General features: G+C 42.7%; 1 protein-coding gene across 1 annotated transcript in view; it reads left to right on the top strand.

Annotated features, from left to right (window-relative positions):
• The window catches only part of MATK (megakaryocyte-associated tyrosine kinase), a 139106-nt gene that overhangs the window by 75805 nt on the left and 38697 nt on the right, over positions 1–24604 (top strand). The window contains exons 4-8 of the mRNA XM_083179349.1: positions 1224–1339; positions 1458–1677; positions 12019–12112; positions 15554–15619; positions 17809–17908. Of these exons, the coding sequence (XP_083035475.1) occupies positions 1224–1339; positions 1458–1677; positions 12019–12112; positions 15554–15619; positions 17809–17908 (596 nt within the window). The remainder of the gene's footprint in view (positions 1–1223; positions 1340–1457; positions 1678–12018; positions 12113–15553; positions 15620–17808; positions 17909–24604) is intronic.

The raw sequence follows: 24604 nt of genomic DNA, 5'->3' as shown, positions 1-24604 counted from the left end.
CAGGTACCGAACATAGGATGGTCAGATTGGATAATAGCACAAGGAGCTCTTAACAGCAGTGTCCATCTACATTGCCACAGTGGTGACTACTGTATAAGACAGTTGACAGATTGTGGGGATGAAGCACTGTCCAAAACCATTATGTTTGAGTGGTTTGCAGAATTTTGGTGCAGAAGTTGAGGAGCCCTAACCGTGTTTGCCATTACTGAGAACAGCATTGCTGCTGTGCAGGCCATAGTTTATTTAGCCACCAGGGTTACCATGGCCAGTTAGAGAAGAAGATAGACATCTTATCAGGATCCATCAGCCTGATAATCCACAAAAAGTTTGGCATGCTGGGTGCCTAATCAGCTGATAAGAGAGCAGAAGGAGGCTCAGGACACATAACATGCTGGACAGGTTTAATGGTGCTCTATCAAACTCTGGAAGATCATCTATAGTTTCATCCTTATGTCCAAACAACAGTCGGCACAGTGGAGGTGCGCCACCATAGATGTTTCAATAAAAGTGCAGCGTGGCAAGCAGATAGTGGCTGTTTTTGGTCAAGACTGGACATATAGCTTCCGTACCACTCATTCAGCAATGCACTGGTAAACAAATAAATGCCTGCTGCAAATGCTGGAAGTCATTTCCAGACACCATTCAAGAACTTTCACCCATGGTGCCCTTCTTCATCACAATGCAACTGCCCACAAGTTTGGTGAATTTTCTGGCCCATGAACGGATTAAGGAATTTCTTCATCCACTGTGCAGTCCAGACCTGGCCTCCTGCAAGTTTTCGTTGTTCACACAAAACAAGCGCAAGATGCGTGCGATTAAATTTGAGTCGCTAGGAGCTGCAATGGTGGCCTTTATCTAACATGTAGAAGACATAACTACTTCAGACTGTCCAGCATCTTCACCAAGTGGTTTGAGTGCATGCAACTGGTGATTAATGTTTACTTTGTTATTAAAATACATTTTGTGCACCTGGAAACATACTGTACAGTACTAAATACTTCATGTGCTGTACATTGTTTGCTTCTCTAACACAGGAAAGTCATACTTAACTGTGACGTAAAGGAAAATACTTATATATACTGTGTGTGTGTGTGTGTGTGTGTGTGTGTGTGTGTGTGTGTGTGTGTGTATGTATGTATGTATGTATGTGCATATATAAATGCTGTGTGTATATATAAGATTTCAATGTACATTACCACACTGTTATCCTAAATTATTTTAAGGCTAGAGGTTGGTACCGTGCCCATCACCATTCCAGTGGCTTGGAGGGACTTGTGTGTGCCAGTAATTTACGTGAGCGCCCACCCATCAAAATTGATCCACAGCTTAGCCTAATGCCGTGAGTTTATCTTTTGCAACTTTATACTCTCTTTTCTATTCAAATATGATACTTTTTTTCCTTTTGTTAAATCATGTTCATTGATTGTTCTTGATTAATCTCTGTTTTTAATTCATAGTTGGTTCCATGGACCTATTTCTGGGCTACAGGCTGTTCAACAGCTTCAGACTAGAGAAGAAGGATTATTCTTGGTGCGAGAGTCTGCCCGTTACTCTGGGGACTATGTATTATGTGTGTCTCATCAAGGCAAAGCCATACACTACCGTATCTGCTACCTGGATGGCAAACTAACAATTGATCTCATACAGAAATTTGACAACCTTATGGACATGATTGAGGTGATGATTTTTATGGAATTGATTTAAGGTGTCTATTTACTAAGAGAGAGATAAAGGGGTTATTCTGGTTCACACCTTCTGGCAATTTCCTTCTTAAATGGACAAACCGTGTGCACTGCAGGGGGCAGATGTAAATTGTGCAGAGATTATTAGATTTGGGAGAGTTATTTTGTTTCTACGCAGGGAAAATACTGACTGCTTTATTTTTCCACTGCAATATAGATCTCACTTTGAAATAAAATCCCACCCAAATATAACTCTCTATGCACAAGTAACATCTACCCCACCTGCAGTGCACATGGTTTTGTCCATTTGAGAAGGAATTTGCCAGAAGGAGTGAACCAGAATAACCCCCAAAATACTGTACAATCCGCTCCTGATTACCATGTTATAGGCTTTGTTTGAAAAATTACAGTTATGAGCTGGTTGAGCTGGTTGGCTAGCACTTCTTTGTTCATTTTCTCTCTCCACCTTATGGAGAGAGAAAGTGAACAAAGTGAACTGAAGCTGGGTACACAATAAACAAGATTTCTCAACGATATGCACAATAACAATATCATTAACAGTGTGTACACTGTACAGTATGCAAGGGATGCAGTCATTAGGTCCACTCAATGAAGCAATGAATGGAGGCAATGATGGACATTCAGAGAAGGGGGCAGGCTGTGGGACATAGTGAATGGGATTCTCCATGGATGGAACACCGGAGCTCTCCTGTATGTGACCATACCCGGCCCTACCGAAAGTACTCTATCTTTTAGAAGGTGCTGCGACCCCGCAGCCACCAGCCACGCATGAGTTCTCCCAGGGCGATCATAACCATCGGACATCAGTGTGCAATAAAAGGTCATTGTGTGGTGCTTCATTATCTTTAAGTTGTGATCAGAAGAGACGCCTCTGAAGACTTCTTGCTCGAATTGAATTCACAATTTGAAATGCAATATCCATGACATCAGCCATATTTAGCATTTAACCGCACAAAGCTTGCTGATGCATTATGCAATGATAATTTAGGAAGTCAGGAAATGTTTCATCATGTTTGCACAGGACAATGAACCTATTGGTCCTTCCGGTGCTCCATCAGTGGTTCTGTAAACAAGTTTGTATATTGGTAGTTGTGTGTCCATAATATAATACTTGAAGGCCTGAAAAAAGTCTTCCCCTCTAGTTTTTCCCTTTAGTGGCAGGATTTTAAGCAGACATATCTTCAAAAACTATTCCAGAGAATATGCAAAGTTGTGATGTGTCTGTCAGGTCTGTTGACTCGTCAAATTGCAGAGAAAAGAAGACACACTCTTTTTGGTCTTTTTGTAGCTGCTCCACTAAATTGTCAGCCATACTGTAACTTTCGCAGCGTCGCATCACAGAATTTCTGGAAACCTGGATATCCTTAATAGATGACATAATCTCAGATTTGTTTTTAAAATACTGGAATAATACATCTGCTGCCTCTAAAAAAAGCCTCTTTGACTATTTCTCCATCTTGAATTTTTTTTTTTGCGCTTTGCAAGTATGTGGTTGACACGCAATGATGCAATAGGCCTTTGATTTAGCACTGGGTCTTGTAAAGACTGATTGCTGAATGTTAAGGTGCAGTTTCAGCAGGTGAACTTTCTTCTTCCGTAATTCACTTTTAGGAGCATAATCTGTGTCAATCTTTCTGTGCATGGTTTTAAAATGCCGTTCCAGATTCCCTCTTTTTGCAATTGCAACTTTAGAATGGCAGATCAGACATACACATTTTGAGTTTGACATTGTGAAAAAAAAGTAATTCTCCCATTCAGAGTGGAAATAGTATGTTTTTGGCTTCTTGGCATTATGTGCAGTACTCATGCTGACAGCAGGCACCTAGGAAACAAAAACATCATGATAAATATCAGTCCCCACTGGTGTGTTCACATCACATTAGCCACCATAGCAGTGCACTCAGTGAATATGCTTACCAATAGTTTGACTGTTCTTCCCTGAAGACTCTTGTGGACCCTATAAAATGCTCCTACACTGTGACCGCTCAGACTTGCAGACAATGGCTTGCCTTGTGTCACGGCTGGTGCTGGGGCTCACCTGTTCACCTCCAGCGGCGGGGTCTGCTGGCTGTCCATCTGGGTGCAGGGCGGGGTGCGCGAGTTCTCCTGGCCGCAACCATCTTCCTGGAGTCTCCAGTGTACGCTCCCAGCAGGGGAACCTGTAGTAAGTGTTTGTCTCCAGATCGGGCACCGCCATCTTGTTGTAGCTGGCCAATAGCGCCGGTCCTCAGTTCTGCCCCACCAATCTCCCTTCAACCAATGAACTTTCCTTCTGACCAAACCAAAGTGGCCTATATCCCTGTTGTCAGGTTCTGCATTAGATTGGGTCTTCACCACTCTGGGAAAGAAATTACCCTTTGCTCTCAAAGTATACAGACATTATCTCTCAGTTTAGGAGAATTTTTGACGAACCTGAGGAGTGACCTCTGCAGCATCCAAAATCCTGCAGATTCATCAAGGCTCCCGTTCTGTGGCCCAATACGTCATCCATTTTCAAACGTTGGCATCCGAATATAAATGGAATGAGGAGCCTCTCATTTCCACCTTCCTGGTAGGGTTGTCTGAGCCCATGAAAGATGAACTGGCTACTTGAGATCTCCCTACCTCATTGGACCTTCGTTTTCGGGAGTGTCAGCTGGAGAGATCTCGTCAAGATAGGAGCAAGCTATACTCCACTTCTCGCCCATCTACTTCTCCTCCTACAACTTCTTCTGATGAGCTGATGCAGATTAATTGCACCCAATCTAAGCCAATCTAGGACGAGATAATAATTCTCCAAGTCGGACTCTTTACTCTCAATACAAATGTTTTTGCCTGGTGGTCCGCTTACAGTATTTGCTGGACTCTGGGGCAGCGGCCAATTTAATTTCGGCACAGTTCGCATCCAATAATCGTTTGAGCTCTCAAGAACTTTCTCAGTCGCTTCAGTTATCTGCCGTTAATGGGAGTCTTATCCCTCAAGCTTCCATTACTAGCCAGACCACGCCCATCAAAAGAGTTGTCTTTTTTAATTATTCCCAAAGCTACCCATTCCATTGTTTTGAGGTTCCCATGGCTCCAACAAAACTCCCCAAACATCGATTGGGGTACAATGGAAATCCTCTCCTTGGGTACGAACTACCACCATACTTGTCTTCCAAAACTGTTGCCAGTCCAGTCCATTTCTTCTATGTCTTCTTCCGGGAAACGGTCATCTGTCAGATCAGACTTAGGTCGACAGTCATTAGGTCGACCCCAGAAGGTCAACTGGTCCCAAGGTCGACAGGGTTAAAGGTCGACATGGGCCAAGGTCGACATGGGTTTAGGTCAACAGTCATTAGGTCAACATGAGTTTTTCACTGTTTTTTTGAGCCGACATGTGCTGACAGGCGGTATTTCATGCCCTACCATCCACTAGGGTGTGGTGGGAGAATAAAATAGTGTGCCGAGTGTAGCATCGCGAGCTGCGCTTCAACTCCAACTGTGTCCATGTCGACTGTGCCGACATTCGGGTAAAAAAACAGTGAAAAACCTAATGACTGTCGACCTAAACCCATGTTGACCTTGGCCCATGTCGACCTTGACCCATGTTGACCTTTAACCCTGTCGACCTTGGGGCCATTCGACCTTCCGGGGTCGACCTAATGACTGTAGACCTAAGTCTGTTCTGACAGATGTACCGATTCCCTTTTTCCTCAAGCCTACAAAGCCTTTTCCAATGTCTTCTGTAAAGGTTCTGCTGACAAGTTGAATTTGAGAAAACTCAGTTCCCTTCTTAGGTTACATCATCTCTGGAACCGGGCTAAGCATGGATCACTCAAAAGTCCAAGCAGTTCTTGATTGGCCACAGCCCACTACTCTGAAATCTGTTCAACGCTTCATCGGCTTTTCCAATTATTATAGGAAATTCATCAAGAACTTTTCTTCCATTATATGTCCCATCACTGCTTTAACTCACAAAGGAACCAATCCAGCCAAGTGGCCTCCCGAAGCGGTAACAGTATTTTAGCAGTTAAAACAGGTCTTCACTTCCACGCCAGTTCTTCTTCAGCCTGATTGTTCACGTCCTTTCATTTTGGAGGTAGATGCCTCTTCTGTTTGGGTTGGAGCCATGCTTTCACAGAAGTCTGAGGATGGCCGCCTACACCCTTGCAGGTTCTTCTTCAGGAAGTTTCTTCCGGCTGAAGAAAACTATCCTATTGGTGAACAAGAACTGCTAGCCATCAAACTGGCCTTTGAAGAATGTCGTTACCTGTTGGAGGGGGCCAAGTTTCCTATATCCGTTATTACAGATCACAAGAACTTGCTATATTTACAGAATGCCCAATGTCTGAAACCAAGGCTAACTCGATGGGCTTTATTTTTTACTAGATTTGAGTTTGTCTTGTCTTTTGTCCCGGATCTCAAAATGGCAAAGCGGATGCGCTTTCCAGGTCATTCGCATCATCCACAGCAGATCACACTATAAGTCCTGTCCGAAGTCCTACAGTGTTTGCAAAGACCTCTGTGCTGTCCATTCCTCCAGGGAAGACGTTTGTTGATGTTGGTCTCAGGCCATCCTTATTACAGTGGGCTCACGCATCGCGTTTTTCTGGCCATTGTGGAATAAAGAAATCCCTAGAGTTTATCAAGAGAGCATATTGGTGGCCTTCCATGAAAACAGATGTCACTGACTTCATCTCATCCTGCATTAAAATGTTCTCGTCACAAGTCTTCCCGTCAAACTCCTGCTGGTCTCCGTCAGCAATTATCTATATCCAAGTCACCATGGTCACACGTGTCGATGGACTTCATCACAAGGGTTTAACACAATCTCGGTCGTTGTTGACCGCTCGTCAAAGATGGCCCATTTTGTTCTTCTAAAAGGACTTCCCTCTGCTCCTAAACTGGCTCAAATATTCATTACTGAAGTATTCCGGTTACATGGACTTCTGAGAGAGATTGTGTCTGACCGGGGGATACATTTTGTGTCAAACTTTTGGAGGGCGTTGTGTAGTGCTCTACAAGTGAAGCTGAACTTCTCTTGGTCTTATCATCCGCAATCCAACGGCCAAACTGAAAGGGTAAATCAGGATTTGGAGGCCTTTCTGCGTTTGTACCTTTCCTCTTCTCAAGATAATTGGAAGGAGCTTCTGCCATGGGCAGAATTCGCACATAACAACTCTTACCACTCTTCTACTGAAAAGACTCTGTTCTTCATTGTATATGATCGCAATCCAGATGTTCCAGAGTTTCAAAGTCTTCCTGTTTTTGATATGCTGGCAGTTAATTCTTCAATTCAGTTCTTCTTAAATGTCTGGAGGAATGTCCATGCTTTTTTAAGAAAATCCGCGGTTTCAAAAATTTTCTGATCATCACAGACTGGCAGTCCTAAGACTCAAAGTGGGTGACAGAGTTTGGCTCTCCACCAAAAATATTAGACTCCTTATCCTGTCTATGAAGTTTGCACCTCGATTCATTGGTCCATATACAATGATATCTCCTCGTTCTTTGAAGATTTCAGATACATTCCACATTTCCTTATTAAGACCATTGGTGTTGAATCTGTTCCAGAATAAAGGACCCAAGTCTCTGCTGCCTCAGGCTCATCACGATGTAGCCTTTGAAATGAAAAAAGTGGTGGACTCAAGGATTCGTTCCAGACAAGTTCAATATCTGGTAGATTGGAAAGGCTATGGTCCAGAGGAGCGTTCTTGGGTGGATGCCGCTTGCTTTGATGCTCCCATACTTGTCCGAAATGCCTAAAATTAGCACATTATCGCACTTAATCGCACTTTTCATTCCGGAATATGCACCTTATTAAATATGCGAATTCGAGGCAAAAATGCGATGTCAAAAAAGTGGGATAATGGGCGATTTTTATTAAATGTCACCCTACATCTCTTTCTCACACATGAACAAACACAGAAGGTAGCAGACTAGCTTTCGAAGCTTTTGCTTCTAGAGTCATTACTAGTAACAATCATATCCAGACACATGGCAATGTCATACTATACATATAATGTAACAATACAAGGCATTATCCAAAAGCCGTACCATCCATAATGCAAAAAAAAAGCAGCAATTTAATGGCATAAGTGTGAAAAAAAGACATTGTGCAAAAAGTTCAAAATAGCAGCATAAAGGGATAGTACTTAATCATCAGGAGAAAAGTACAGATTCTAAAACATTCCTTCATGATGGCAGTTATTTATTATTATTATTATTATTATTATTATTATTATTATTTACAGTTTTTTATATAGCGCAGCATATTCCGTTGTGCTTTACAATTGGAAACAACAGTGATTAAACAAACTAGGTAGATACAAACCGACATGGAGGTAGGAGGGCCCTGCTCACAAGCTTACATTCTATAATATATATATATATATATATATATATATTATATATACATACATACATACATACACATATATATATATACATACACATATATATATATATATATATAAACATACACACATATATATATATATATATATATATATACATACATACACATACATACATACATTATTATTATTTTTCCCCCCGCACTATATGATATTGTTATAGGCACCATGGCTATAGAGTGAGAGAGAGATTCACCGGGCAGGGCACTTTTTTCCAAACAGGAGGGCACATTTTATATTAGAAGTTTAGAAACATGACAATTATATATATATATATATATATATATATATATATTGAACACTGCACTAGGATTACGCCTATTAAACAAGCAATCCCCTGCAATGGCCATAAAAATATTCTGTCCCTCTTACACATTATACCGCACACGATAATACCCATTACACATGATGGTATACACACCGTAATACTCCTTTCACACCGAAGGTTCTCAGTGGCATGTCATAAAGGCACCCCTGGACTGATATGGGACACATGCGGGTCCCCCCTGGTATTATACGGCACACATGCGAACACCCTTGGACTGATAGGGGACACATGGGGGCACCCATGGAATTATACGGCGAACATGCAGGCACCCCTGGACTGATATGGGACACATGGGGACACCCATGGAATTATACGGCAAACATGCGGACACCCCTGGCCTGGTATGGCACACATGGAGGCACCCATGGAATTATACGGCACACATGTGGGCACCACTGGAATTATACAGCACACATGCGGGCACCCCTAGAGTTATATGGCACCCATGCGGGCCCCCCTGGATTGATAGGGGACACATGCATGCACCCCTGGACTGAAAGGGGACACATGGGGGCACCCCTGGACTGATAGGGGACACATGGGGGCACCCCAGGACTGATAGGGGACACATGGGGGCACCCCTGGAATTATACAGCACACATGCAAACACCCTTGGACTGATAGGGAACACATGGGGGCACCCATGGAATTATACGGCACACATGGGGGCACCCCTGGACTGATATGGGACACATGGGGTCACCCCTGGAATTATACAGCACACATGCGGGCACCCCTGGACTGATATGGCACCCATGCGGGCACCCCTGGATTTATAGGGGACACATGGGGGCACCCCTGGACTGAAAGGGTACACAAGGGGGCACCCCTAAACTAATAGGGTACACATGGGGCACCCCTAAACTAATAGGGTACACATGGGGGCACCCATGGAATTACACAGCACACATGTGGGCCCCCCTGGAATGATATTGCACATATGCGGGCCAGGCACTCCTGAACTGATAAGGGACAAATTATTTCAACCAATGACATCTGCTTACTAACCTTCTGGTGATAACAATAAAAGTGCTATGTAAAACTCCATTCCCTTAGACAGTGCACCCTCAGTACTGCTGCCTGCCCCCCCCCCCCCCCCCCCCCCCCCAAAATAACAGCAGATAACCATTTTTTAAAATGTGGGGCCATAAAACAATGACCAAGAGTCCCTGTCCCCCCCCCCCTATCCCATGCCACCATAAATACAAAAAGCACCTCAGAAAAAAAATCCTCACTTTTTTTGAGATGGTGGCTCACTTCAGCCGTTCTGCCCACTCTGCTGCTCCACACTTCAGTCGCTCGACACTGCAGCCGCTCAGCCTGCTCCAAACTGAAGCTGCACTGCCCGCTCTGCTTGCTCTGCAGCCTCTCTCAGCTCCTGCCTTCGCTTCCTGACTCAAGCCCTGAGAGGCTTCAGAAGAAAATGTGTACTAATGGGGACTGTTAAATTGAAACAATGATCGCCCTCTACTGGTGGAAGGTCTGCGATCGACCGGTAGATCGCGATCGACCTTCTGTCCACCTCTGCTATAGGCCATCTGTACTGTTAAATATTTAATACTCTATTCAATGTATAAAAAAAAAAAATTCTGGGCTGTTACTGCTCCCCCAGACTACTTACTCCAATGCGCTGCAGAGTGAGATATTTTTGGGTTACATTTACTGCACAGGTACAAATTGCCTGGAAAGTGTCTACTACCTCGACATTTTCCTGGTGATTTGTGCAGCGCTGCAGATACTAGTCACTGGAGAGATAAGTACAGTATTGTAGGACATGGGAGCAGGTTTCATGGTGAGGGTTCCCCTGGGTCACACACCCTTCACCCATTATAGGGGCAAATTCAGCATAGATTGCTAATGTGAGAATTCACAAAGGACTGCAAGGAGTGACACCTAGACAGAAAGAGAAACTGTCTCTTGCTAAATTGCGAGTTTAAACTAATTGCTAATAGCTAGCCACTTGCAAATACATATGCAATTTCCAAACCATCTAAATGATTTTACTGTCTGTGCAAATGTGAGTAGGTCTAATGCTCCGTACACACAGAGCAATGCTCAGTGTCCTGTTTTCATCAGCAACCAAAGATGTCGCTTATACTGTAAAAAGGAGACTCTCTGCTGGGGGAAATAGCTAATTGCAGGAGCATTCTCGTCCGACCAGTGACCACCCCAGGGCAGGTCGTGGGAATATGCTTCAAGCGACATACACACAGGTCATTTAGCAACCATATCCCCAGCTATATAGGCTAGAATCACCCCATGTGTACTGGGCTTTAGGCTTCCACCAATCTGTGACAGACAGGTTGGGAATGGCCATCCCTGATGTCACCGACTCTCCTCAAAAATTTCTGGACACATCTACGTTTTTACTGGCACACCCAGAAAATGGAAGGCTTCCACCCCTAAATGCCAGCTTCCTGACAGACTGTGAGAGGATTACTTTTACAATTCAAACACATTTTCTGTCACTAATTCACTTATTCCGCTTGTGCACGTGTGATGCGTGCGGAATGCATGCGCAGTCATTCAATAATAGCGCAATTTGCAAGTTCTATAATTAGCAATCCATGCTGTACTAGCCCCATAGATACACAACATATGTGTGTGTGATGTACTTGATTATATAGATGGATGCGCGCTCATCTCAGTGGCTTCCATAGTCAGAATCAGCTTTATTAGCCAGGTATACTTGCGTATACTAGGAATTGGATTTGGATTGCTATATATATCATATTGCGTATACTAGGAATTGGATTTGGATTGCTATATATATATCATACGTAGAGATATACATTGGACATATCCAGATGAGGGACATGGACATTGGGAACATATATTTACTGATCTGTTATCACTATACCCTGCCCCCCTCCATCGGCAATGGATGCGCAAGTGCATACTTCCCAACATTTCTTGTAAGGGAAGTGGGGCACTCGCCCAAAAAGGGGTGTGACCTATGGGGACGGGGCACGGACTCATGGGGCAGTCACACCAGCAGACCACGCCCCCATTTCCCATCACTAAAAAGACATGGTCATGCTCCCAGGCCCTCTGCCTTTCTGAATAGATGCTGTGTGCATGCGTCTATTCCCGGCTGCAGGGACTCCTAACTGCCGCCCCCCACCGAGGGACACTGCCAGCACAGGGCGGGTCTATCCCCAAAATAGTGTCAGTTTCTTTGAGAACATTTTTTTATAATTTTTTTGTTTATTTATGCCAGATTCATGTTAGATAAACAACGCATTCAGGTTCTTTATCATGCACATTTTTCCAATTGCAATGCACTAGTGGAAAAGTAAGGGCCTAATTTTGGCATCTGCCGTTCAGACTGAAAGTTGCCAGCCAGCGCCTGGTATAGATCGATGCTTGGCATGCTGGCTGAGCTATGATAGGGGTGAAATCTTAAGACTGTTCATAGAGAGCACAAGGAGAAATTTGTGTCTGTAAAATGCTTGTCATCATGCCAAATAGACTGACAGGAGAGTGTCACAATTCTGTAGTAAATTTAGAATCTAGAATCCTCTGGTAAACATAATTGACAACGATATACAGTATGTTAACTTTATTGTCTTCTTTATTTTGTCTATATTCACTTTATTTATTTTATTTGCAGTACTACACACTGTACCAGGGAGTTCTTTGTACGAAGCTAAAGAAACCCAAACTCAAACATGGGACCAAATCAGCAGAGGAGGAACTTGAAAAAAGTGTGTATTCTCAAACAAAATGTTAAGGCTGGGTACACACTATGCAGAGGGATCTACCCACTGCCAGAGTGACCGATTTGATAAGCATACACACTTATAATCAGTTCTTATGATATGTCTGGCCATCACAACTGGGTTGGCATTTGGGGATCGACCATACACAACCAGGTCATTCACAGGCATATTGGGTGTACCCACCTGATGATTGACTCAGCGGCATCAATACGGTCTGTGTCACACCCCCCCTCCCCCATTGGGCCTCCTCCCGTCAGGCCCCAGAGTGCATTGCATTTGCCCTTTGCATTACTAATCACATATGTTAGTACATATGCAATCAGTATCGGCGCAAACGGTGCCGGTGTATATTGTCATATATATATATATATATATATATATATATATATATATATATACACATATATAGATAGATAGATAGATAGATAGATAGATAGATAGATAGATAGATAGAGGTGAGAGAAAGCGCCTCCTAGTGTAATATGTCACTAATGTTCAAAGTTCAGAACCCTTCACCGTATAGAAAGGAGCACCACCAAAAATAAAGGACTACCATAGTCAGTGGTATCCCACTACTGTGATTTGAGCTTATATTCAGTATTCTGGGTTTATCAGGTGCATTCAGAGTCTCTCAGATGTCTTTATTTCTCTCCACGGACATTCCACATTCAATGTATAGGAATTTTTAGAAAAGATATAAAGGAGATAATGGTGTAATACAGTAACACAAGTTTGTTTACACAAAACGATGACAACTCAGTTGCCCTTACAGTGTCAAAATAGAATAAAAGCTTATCTGGTGTGTGCTTTGCCAGCACCCATGAAGTTAGTCACTGTCCAGCAGATATAGTCCTCACTATACTAGGACTATATTTGGTGGACAGTGACTGGTGCTTGGTGCATAAATTAAGCAATACAGTACACTTACCCCCCACGACATGGAAGGAGTCAGAACCGGCACTCAAGTATGAAGAAATCCTTTTATTTCATAAAGGTAGAAACAGGTAGCAGCAGGCAGCAGCTGTCCTGACAGCTCTTTCAACTGAACAATGTCAGTTTTCATCAGGGGTCCCTGATAGAGATCCCTCAGAGGACTGATCGTTGTGAGGATAAGGAAATTGGTTACCATATGCATAGCAGAAATACCCAACGTGTTTCATCCGTAAAGGACTTCGTCAGGGTCATAACATCTACAAGCATGCATGAATATTTCTCAGTTACAAAAAAATAGTTAATTAAAAGGAGTGAAGTCCTGCTACAACAATAATTATTTACAACATATAGTGAATTTCACAAATAGTAAGAACACAAGAAAAGAAGGGAAGGTGATGGTGAGCACATACAGTGAAATAAGTGGTATAAAAATGATTCATGCCTCCAAAGGGTACTTTAAGGGACACACAAATCCAGCCTCATGCAGAGAAAGGTATTAAATCATGTAAAACCTATTTTGAAGAATTAAGGCATACAATAAATTCTGTGAGAAAAAATGTGAACAATATAGAAAGTGGAAAAATGGACTACATACCAATATTCGATTAAAATAAGGGGAATTTGACCCTTTAGAACCATAAACTATGTTCCTAAAATAAACATAAAAGATAGGGGGATTTACTAAGGGAAATTCGTAAAAAAAAAAAAAAGGTGTATTCGTATCTAGAAATACACCTTTTTTTTTACAAATTTGTATTTTCGGGATTTACTATCCCGAAAATACGTCAATTCGTATTCATGGCACATTCATATTTGTCTTTACAAATACGAATGTATGCGCCATCGATAGACTAGGAGATATTTTCTAAGATGTGTATTCTACTTTACATGTGATGTTGCTATGGGTAACCACTCACATCCTGTCTACTATCTTCTAGAGGGTGCTAAATAAATAATAAGTCAATTCTGATTGGTTGCCCATAGCAACATCACATGTGAAGTAGAATACACATCTTAGTAAATTCCCCCCTTTTTGTGAGATACTACAGATTCACTAATTAAAGTGAGGGACCTTCCACCGTCACGGGTACTGGCGACAGTCAATGTTATCAGCTTGTATACAAACATTCTGCATGGTAAAGGCTTGGCTGCAGTACAAACATTAATCAGTGGGAACCCACTATATACAGGCCCAGATGTGAAACTTTTCATCAAATTATTTGAGCAAACTCTCACCAAAAATTTCTTCCTGTTTAATGGTAAACATTATGTTCAACGAATTGGGTGTGCCATGGGGTCAAACATGGCACCAAGTTTTTCAAATGCGTATATGTTCGCCATCGAAAAATCTTTAATTTTGGAAAATCACTCATTTGCAGATCGGTTGGAATTTTTTACGCAATATATAATAATCACCTGCTCATTATTTGGGCAGGGTCTAAAGAAGAATTCTGCATTCAAATGAATTATATTAATCAGATGGATGAGGACATTCATTTCACATATACATGTGATGATACAACTGTACACTACGTTGATGATACCATCTGTAAGGAAGGACAGGGTCTTAACACAAATGTTTATTGCAAGCCCATAGATAAAAATATAACATGTGAGCAGCCAGCACCCGACTGCTGTCAAAAAAGGGTTTACCATATTTGCAGTTTTTACACATCAGAATGGTTGCGAGCAGTATCAAGCCTGCATCTTAACAAATGGATGACTTGGTACAAAAATTCTTGAACAGGGGTTACTATAAAAAAGACCTTGAGATAGCCAAACAAAAGGCCCTTCTCAAGTCTAGAGATGAATGTTTGACTATAGGTCCTCGTTCAAAAACTCTGGTGAGTAAATTTACCCCAGTTAGTAAAAAAGTAATTTCTACATCCAAGAAATTCTGGCATCTTATATCCTCAGATACACAAATACCCGCTTTACAGAATACCCACCTCCTTAATTGTCACAAACATGGCAGGTATTTACGTGACTGGTTGGTTAAAGGAGATATTATGATGGACATCCAAGATAACTCTCATTATTTGACACGACCACTTGGAACATACAAGTGCATTGGTTGCGTAATCTGCCATTATCTTGAAACTAGTAGCTATATTCTACACCCCCATTCAGCTAAAATATTGCCATCCATCATGTACTCACGTGTAGAAGTTGCTGGGTGACATTTAATAGGATGCTTTTTTTCGAAAATCTGCAAGTTAATGTGATGCAAAATGTGGCAAAAAACGTGCATTTTGCAGCGATTTCTGAAGTGCAGATTTTTAGTAATGCCGGAACTCGCATCCAGATGTTTTCCCATTATAAAGTTTACTAATCGCATATTTAATGGGATGTGAAATTGGGAAAAAGTTACTAAAAATCACTTGCCCATGTTGAAGTCCAGGGCTGTCCCCGATGCCCTGGGCGTCTGTCCGCAGCTTTTTTTCTGTAATTTATTTATACTCTGTTAACCCCAAGCTTGTCTTTTTCTTGCAGGTGGGTGGTTGCTGCATTTTGAACGCCTGACTCTTGGAAAGAAGATTGGAGAGGGAGAGTTTGGAGGTGAAGCTGAAAAGCTAAAAACTGTTATGCATTTGTTGCTAAGGCAGTATTAATGCTAAATGAGTTTGTGTAATTACTGAGTGTTCCCTTTCCCCATATCTGCTGCTATCTTCCAACATAGTTGGTGGAATGAATGCTGGCCCAAGTGCAAAAATATAATTTGGGCCTGTCCCCACACAATAGAGAGCTAGATGGTTAGTACCTGCAGCAACATGCAACATTACCAAAGAGTGATGTCATATGTCACATTGATGGGGAGGAATGGAAGGGGTGGTTCTAAGCATTTGCTGATAGGTGGATCTCACTAGTGCCTTTGATCAGCTTCTTATGAGGCCTTCAGAGGCACGGAGCTTGCAAGAATGCTCTGTCCCTGATGATACTCTTCCCGCAGTTGTCAGGGTATTTTGTACAAAAAATATAATGAGATTGTGATCACACAAGCACCACTTGCTACCCTGCCCCCTGTGGCCCCCCATGATACTCCCTTCATCCCCTCTTAGGGGGTAGGTATTATGGGGGTAGGTATTCAATTTTTTTGCCTTTTGGCAATTCTTAATTTAAGCTTATACTCCGACCCCTGAAGGACGAGTTGTTGTTATTTTTCTGGTGGATAAGTATTTTTTGTGAGCTGTGACTCACAGCACATATATTTGGACTAAGCCTTTCCCTGTTACTCTGCAGTATACCTTTATTGCACCTAGCACTTTGTGCTTGGACTTAACACATTTTCTTTATCTTTGTATTACAGCAAGTTTTTGCGCTATTGGTAGGGTCACACAATATATATATATATATATATATATATATATATATATATATATATATATATATATAGCAGTGCGGTACGGCACTCACTCCAATGTGTCATCTGCCCCGGTGCCCATCCAGTGGAAATGGTTAGTCAATAAAGGAGACTGGCACTCGAAGGTCTTGTAAAAACGTGTATTCAAAACAAGTGGAAAGACAACCTTTCCCTGGGGCGCTGTGTATTAATCTGGCGGGGTCTTGGAAACAACTAGACTTGTGACTTGGAAACAACTAGCGTTATCCGCCGGGCAGCAGCGCGGGAAGTGCTTCTGATTTTGAAAACACTGGCCGCATGCTGATCGGCTGAATCTCAGCCAATCAGCATGCGGCCAGTGTTTTTACACCCAGCAGCACTTCCTGCGCCGCCGCCCAGCAGTTATTTCCAAGACACTGCAGGGACCCCGCCAGCTTAATACACAGCGCCGCAGTTACCCCTCTGACCGCGGCTTGCAGACAGCACCACAGGTAATCCCGCACCGCACGGATCCCCCTGCCAGCTCTAGTCTTAGTCTGCATTTCCGCTCACCTCCAACCGGGGGGGGGGGGTGAACTGCCGCCTCCAGTGGCCGGCACCCTAGGCAAATGCCTAAAGCTGCCTAGTGGTGGCGCCGGCCCTGGTGCTGCCTCAAACTTTGTACTCAACCTAAGTTTTGTATAACGCCCTGGAACTTCATACCTAGTTCCTACCTCCAACGGGACTCCTAAGTTTGGTTGTAATGCCCTGGTTCCTTGGGCCTATTGCACAGTGAAGTTACCCCTCAATGCTGGTCTTCTATGGGCATAAGGTTAGGGTTATAGGTTGTTTGTTCCCCAGTGGGGCCCTACCTACTCATTGATCTTCAGCTGGACCTGCAGCCATCACATTCATTGGCAAGCTCTTCTGATCACTTTTCACCTGAAATGCTGGCCTTCTGTGCTCTCTGTGATTATGTCAACTTCTGTCCCAGGCTTCACCTAACAATTCATTATACTGTAAATGGAAGAACTTTCCTGCTCTCAGAACATGTAATTCCTTTCGGTTCAGTCTCATATTTCCTATTCTGATCCGTTCAGTGAAATAGAGAACAAGCACAATTCTTTGAAGACTTACAGTAAGTGATGGGAGAAGATGAATATTTATGCATACTCCAACTCAAGGAAATGCTGGGCATAGACAAATATTAAACAGTTTTCTTTCAAATAAATAAAATATGATGGGTTGTCATATTTTATTTAGTCTAAAGTCTGATATAATGCAAGAAGATCACAATTATCTGTAGCTTTTGTGTTAGTAATTTAGGTTTAAAATAGGATCTAACCTTCAAAGATGCAGCAGAATATCAAATTTGATGCATATGTTGGTGTATCATCTGTTAAACTTGCTCTATTCTTTTTATTTTCAGATGTTCTAGAAGGACAGTATATGGGACGACCTGTGGCCATTAAGAACATCAAGTGTGATGTCACAGCAAATAACTTTTTGGCAGAAACCACCATAATGACGTGAGTGTACTAACTGAGAATCCATTGTTTGATGGAGACAGGCAGCGTCTGATTAGAGCAGGCATTCCCAACCACGGTCCTCAAGGCACACCAACAGTGCAGGTTTTAGTGATATCCAGGCTTCAGCACATATGGTTTAATCAGAATCACTCAGGTACTAATTAATTCACCTGTGCTCAAGCCTGGACATCACTAAAACCTGCACTTTGAGGACAGTGGTTGGGAATGCCTGGATTAGAGGATCCAGGTGCCCTATGCTAATACATGTGTAGCTCCCCTTATAATGCTACTAAACACATGTGTATGAACGCTCAGAAACTCACCATTCATACTGCCCATGTGCATGTAACAAAGGTTATGCAACTGACATGTATGATCAAATGCTTGCGGCCTGACAAGGAAGCTTTGGCTTTAGGCTGTCCAGCTGGCGCTGTAGCACAATGTAAAGAAATACTTTTATTTCTCATCTCTTAGACACACACAAGCAATCCCCATCTGCCTCTCTTGTCTCTCAGATTGAGAATCCAAAGAACAGCAGTTACCCTTAACAAATGTCACCAATGCTATTATGACAAAGTCAATAAAATGAAGGGGATGCGGTCATTTGGTCTACTGCATTATGGTAGAAAGTCATTAGGTCGAATCCATTAGGTTGACATGCTAAAAGGTCGACATGACTCTAGGTCGACATGGGAAAAGGTCGACATGATTCTAGTTCGAAAGGTCATTAGTTCGACAGGTCATTAGTTCGACAAGGTCATTAGTTCGACATTGTCTATGTCGACATTCACAAGGTCGACATGGAGTTTTTCACTGTTTTTTGAGCCAACATGTGCCGACAGGCGGTATTTCATGCCCTACCATCCACTAGGGCGTGGTGGGAGAATAAAATAGTGTGCCGAGCGTAGCGAGGCACCGTGCCCGACGCATAGCGAGCGCAGCGAGCGATGTGAGGGGATGCAGTGCACTTTAAACTGTGTCCATGTCGACTGTGTTGACATTCAGGTAAAAAACAGTGAAAAACCCCATGTCGACCTTGTGAATGTCGACATAGACAATGTCGAACTAATGACCTTGTCGAACTAATGACCTGTCGAACTAATGACCTTTCGACCTAGAATCATGTCGACCTTTTCCCATGTCGACCTAGAATCATGTCGACCTTTTAGCATGTCGACCTAATGGATTCGACCTAATGACTTTCTACCATAATGCAATAGACCAAATGATCCCAACCCACATAGGACCCCAAAACAATGGTATTGGAGCTTAACATTTTTTATAGTTCCCTTCTCTGTGTAATACTAGACCTTTATGTAGGAGCTTGCCTCACCTGTTTTTAATAAAAAATTTGAGTGTGGCATTTTTTGAATTGCCTCACCCTTGGTTAATATAGTAAAGATTCCAAAACACGAACTTATTTCTCTAATTACAACAATTTAAACAACTGTTTGGGTCCCATGCTTTCTCATCTCATCCACCTACATCAGTGGGATTTATTCCAATAAGAAAGACTACATATAACAGTAGAATAGATTAAGATCTGGACTGATCACCTCACACTTTTGAAATGCTGCACCTATAAAGCAACCTGTACTGCTGCCAAAACACACTTATAATCCATTCATACATAAAAATACTATAGTAACAGATAAGAGCCCATATATACCCAAATGTACAGTATAACAAATGAAAAACATGCATACAACACTAGGAAGGCTGTACAGAGCCGGACCTAGGCAAGATTTTGGCTGGTGCCCCCTAGCACCGCCACAAGTACCGCCTCTGACCCTGCTCCCCTTTCCCAGCACCATCAACCCTCATCATAGCAGTCATCATTTTGGTGCTCCTACCCGCAATATTTTAAATAGAAACAGTGCACACATGCAGTGCGCAGCCCAAACAGGGGTGTGTTCTTGCTGGGAAGGGGCATGGCCACACAATAGTACCCCAATTCAAATTATGCTACACAGTAGTGCCACTTTATTCACATTATATCATGCGATGGTGTCCCTTATTCACGTTACATCACACAGTAGTACCACTTTACCTTATGTACATTACTCCTCACGTTATTCACATTATACCCTTAGAAAAAAATCCTGAGAAAATATTGTATTTTAAGCACCTCCATGGCCACACTGCAACCCAGCACAAAGCAGTGTGTGCTGGGCAGAGGAGAAGAGCTGCAGCTGCTGCTTTCACTTAAGGGGAGGGGGCCCGGGGCCCCCACTGGGCCCTTCCATCAGACTTTGGCCTGGGTAATTTGTACCCCCTACCCCTTTCTCTCTGTACCCCTGATAATACCACACAGTAATGCCCCTTACACATGACACATTATTAATGTACTTATAACCATAATGCCCCTTACACATTATGCCAACCTTTATTAATGTCCTTCATACATATAATGACACACATAATGCCCCTTACACATATGTTGCACATTATTAATGCCCTTATACACATGACACACATAATGCCCATTACATATATGTTGCACATTATTAATACCCTTATACACATGACACACATAATGCCTGTCACACATATGTTGCACATTATTAATGCATTTATACATGACACACATAATGCCCATTACACATATGCCGAACATTGCACAAGCAACCCACCCGCAGACAGCACTCTCACAGCCGCTAACACTGTGACCTCTGCCTCTGCTTGGATACAGATGTTTCCTCATACATCTTGACTCAATAAGCCATGCAGCTCCTGGCCAGTTCTGCTAATGTTGGGTGCATTTTTTGCTGAAAATTCATCTTATTTGCATTGTTATGACCAGCACACACAAGGAGCTTCCAATGATTAAAATGATATGCGGCATGCCTATATTCTGTGTGTGACTGTGGCTGTAAAAAAAGGAAATTGCTCTACCAGAGAGCAGTAAGGGCGCCTGTAGTATGTGGTGCTTCTCCAAGCGGCTGCCGGGGTGCAGGGGAAGTCACTCCCTGCGGGTTTTTACAAGGGTTTGTAAACAAAGAGAAGTCGGGAAAGCAGCGCTGGGTTTACAGTGAAAAAAATTGACCAATTTGCAGTGAAAAATTATTTTATATAGCAAATAGAAATAAATATAAACAGTACATATAATCACATATAATATGACATAATAAAAAAATATATAAAAAAAAGGTATTTAAAATTCTCACTCTTAGATTGGATGGGTATCTGGAGGGACCAATGCCCAGTTGGATGTCAGTCCGAATGGAAAGTGCACTTAACCATTATTCGTTCTGCTGTATAGGGAAAAAGCTGGAATGAAGGTATTGTAGAAAGGAAGTCCACCGGTCCTCTCTATTGGTGCGGATAGGTGTTTGTACCGCTGGAGGAGTCGATGGAGAGATATCCGTGCTGTAACCCTCAGGAGTTCCTCTAAAGATTAGATGGAAGGCTTCTTATGGCTCGGTGCCCAATTTAAGTACCTCCTCTTGATGGTGAGATGTCACTTAGAGGTAGTGACAGAAGGTGGGCGTCTGATCTCCAGTCTGGACTTGAAATTTTTTTTTGGGGGGGGGGCAGGACTCTCTAACAGGTGGCTGGGATGGTTGTCTGCTCACCCGGAGGGATACACTGCCAATAACCCCAGTCGCTTGTAGTGGAGACGGCCAAGCTCTTGGTGCAGGGACACTGATCTCAGACAGGCGGCAATGGATGGCGTGGCTCACCTGGAGTTAAGTGTGCTGAGTGGAATCCTGGGGGGGGGGAAATCAAGATAAAAAGTTCCCAGTTTGGAGCAGCAGTGGACTGAAGGTAGTTGAAGGTCCAATCAATAAGAGTGAGGGGCTGCACCTGCATACGGAATGCCATGTTACAGTGATTTCCATGTATACACTATTTCATATGCAGATACAGCCTCATTCACACACAGAATATAGGCATGCTGCATATCATTCCAAATGCCCTAGGCAATTGCCTAGTTTGCCTATGCCTAAGGCCGGCTCTGAGGCTGTATACCTGATTCATTCCAAACTCCTCTTACACAGAAAAGCCATTCAAACGTGTTTCTTGTTAATTTGCATTTCATTCACTTAAAGCTGTTGGTTTTCTGTTGGTTTTCTAGCAAACTTCTAGATAGTATAATAGCGATGTATCATTCACCATAGGCCACAGTCACAGGTTAACCAAATTCTGGCTTTTCCCTTAATTTTTTTCTCTTATCATAAAACCCAAGACAGCGAGTATTTGAGGTAATACTATACTAACATTTCTTAAATAAGAGTTGGTTCTTCCAAAATCTAATTTTTTTTATTAAGGCACTGTATGTTAGACAATAAAATACAGCTTATAGGTATGGAGGTTGTACAGTGTCGTCATTTTCAGTGAAACAAAACTGATGTCAAAGATACATACATAGATATGATTTTGTGTTTAACCTTAACCCCTTCCCGACATTTGACGTACATTTACGTCATGGTCGGGAAGTACTTCCCGACACATGGCGTAAATGTACGTCATGGCTTGTAACTGTCACCGCGTCTATAGACGCGGTGACAGTTTCAACATGTCTGCTGTCCCTGACAGCAGACATGTCCCTGCATGCCCAGGGGGGGCTGCGATGCCGCCCCCCCGTCGGCGATCGCTGTGATTGGCTGTTCAGTGTGAACAGCCATTCACAGCGTTTTCTGTGTCACCGGCGAATAACGTTCGCCGGTGACACGCGATCGGAGGTGATTGGTGCTGTAAAGTACAGCACCAATCACCGCGGGGTGTAAGGGTGACACTGGTGTCACCCCACCTCACCCCGCCCGCCCCCAAAGGCCGTGATTGGTTCGTCGGACCGACGGACCAATCACAGCCAAGGAGGGGGATTTAAACTAACGGTGACTGCACTGCAGACACCATTCCGGTCTGGAATTGCGTGCAGTGCGGTCACCGTGCCTAGCTGCCGCAGTATACTGACCTGAACCGAGCAAAATACTTACCTGATCACTGCTTCATCACTGCTTGTAGTGTGCTGGATGCTTCCTGGATCCTGTTACTACTTGTGACTTCCTGTGTTGTGAACTTGTGCTGCTGCAGTGTAATAGCGTTAGATAGAGAGAGATAGATAGAGAGAGATAGAGAGAGATAGTGTCAGAGAGTGCTATATTTTGTGCTGCTGCAGTGTGATATAGTTATAGATAGAGAGATAGAGAGAGAGAGATAGAGAGAGATAGAGAGATAGTGACAGATTGTGCTATATATTTTTTATATAACTGACTGCTGCCCCCCCTTTTGTGCTGATCAGTATAAATTAACTGATCAGCAACTTTTTGGGGGCGCAGGTTTTTTTTTATATATATATATATACCTGTCAGTGCTGCTGCTGCAGTGTTATAGAGTGATAGATAGTGAGAGATAGAGAGATAGAGAGAGATAGTGACAGAGAGTGATAGAGACTGCTATATTTTGTGCACCCACAGCAACTTTTTGGGGGTGCAGGGGTTATTTTTCATATATATAACTGTCAGTGCTGCTGCTGCAGTGTCATAGAGTGATAGATAGTGAGAGATAGAGAGATAGAGAGAGATAGTGACAGAGAGTGATAGAGAGTGCTAAATTTTGTGTCTGCTGCCCCCGCCTTTTGTGCTGATCACTATATCTGAGGTGATCAGCAACTTTTTGGGGGTGCAGAGGTTTTTTTTTTTTATATATACCTGCCAGCAGCTTTTTTTCTGTAATTTATTTATACTCTGTTAACCCCAAGCTTGTCTTTTTCTTGCAGGTGGGTGGTTGCTGCATTTTGAACGCCTGACTCTTGGAAAGAAGATTGGAGAGGGAGAGTTTGGAGGTGAAGCTGAAAAGCTAAAAACTGTTATGCATTTGTTGCTAAGGCAGTATTAATGCTAAATGAGTTTGTGTAATTACTGAGTGTTCCCTTTCCCCATATCTGCTGCTATCTTCCAACATAGTTGGTGGAATGAATGCTGGCCCAAGTGCAAAAATATAATTTGGGCCTGTCCCCACACAATAGAGAGCTAGATGGTTAGTACCTGCAGCAACATGCAACATTACCAAAGAGTGATGTCATATGTCACATTGATGGGGAGGAATGGAAGGGGTGGTTCTAAGCATTTGCTGATAGGTGGATCTCACTAGTGCCTTTGATCAGCTTCTTATGAGGCCTTCAGAGGCACGGAGCTTGCAAGAATGCTCTGTCCCTGATGATACTCTTCCCGCAGTTGTCAGGGTATTTTGTACAAAAAATATAATGAGATTGTGATCACACAAGCACCACTTGCTACCCTGCCCCCTGTGGCCCCCCATGATACTCCCTTCATCCCCTCTTAGGGGGTAGGTATTATGGGGGTAGGTATTCAATTTTTTTGCCTTTTGGCAATTCTTAATTTAAGCTTATACTCCGACCCCTGAAGGACGAGTTGTTGTTATTTTTCTGGTGGATAAGTATTTTTTGTGAGCTGTGACTCACAGCACATATATTTGGACTAAGCCTTTCCCTGTTACTCTGCAGTATACCTTTATTGCACCTAGCACTTTGTGCTTGGACTTAACACATTTTCTTTATCTTTGTATTACAGCAAGTTTTTGCGCTATTGGTAGGGTCACACAATATATATATATATATATATATATATATATATATATATATATATATATATATAGCAGTGCGGTACGGCACTCACTCCAATGTGTCATCTGCCCCGGTGCCCATCCAGTGGAAATGGTTAGTCAATAAAG

This window comes from Crinia signifera, chromosome 1, assembly GCF_055691185.1.
Source record: "Crinia signifera chromosome 1, ASM5569118v1, whole genome shotgun sequence".
NCBI classification, from domain to species: Eukaryota; Metazoa; Chordata; class Amphibia; order Anura; family Myobatrachidae; genus Crinia; species Crinia signifera.
The sequence above is the reverse complement of the archived record's forward strand: the minus strand, read 5'-3'. Positions and strand labels throughout refer to the sequence as shown.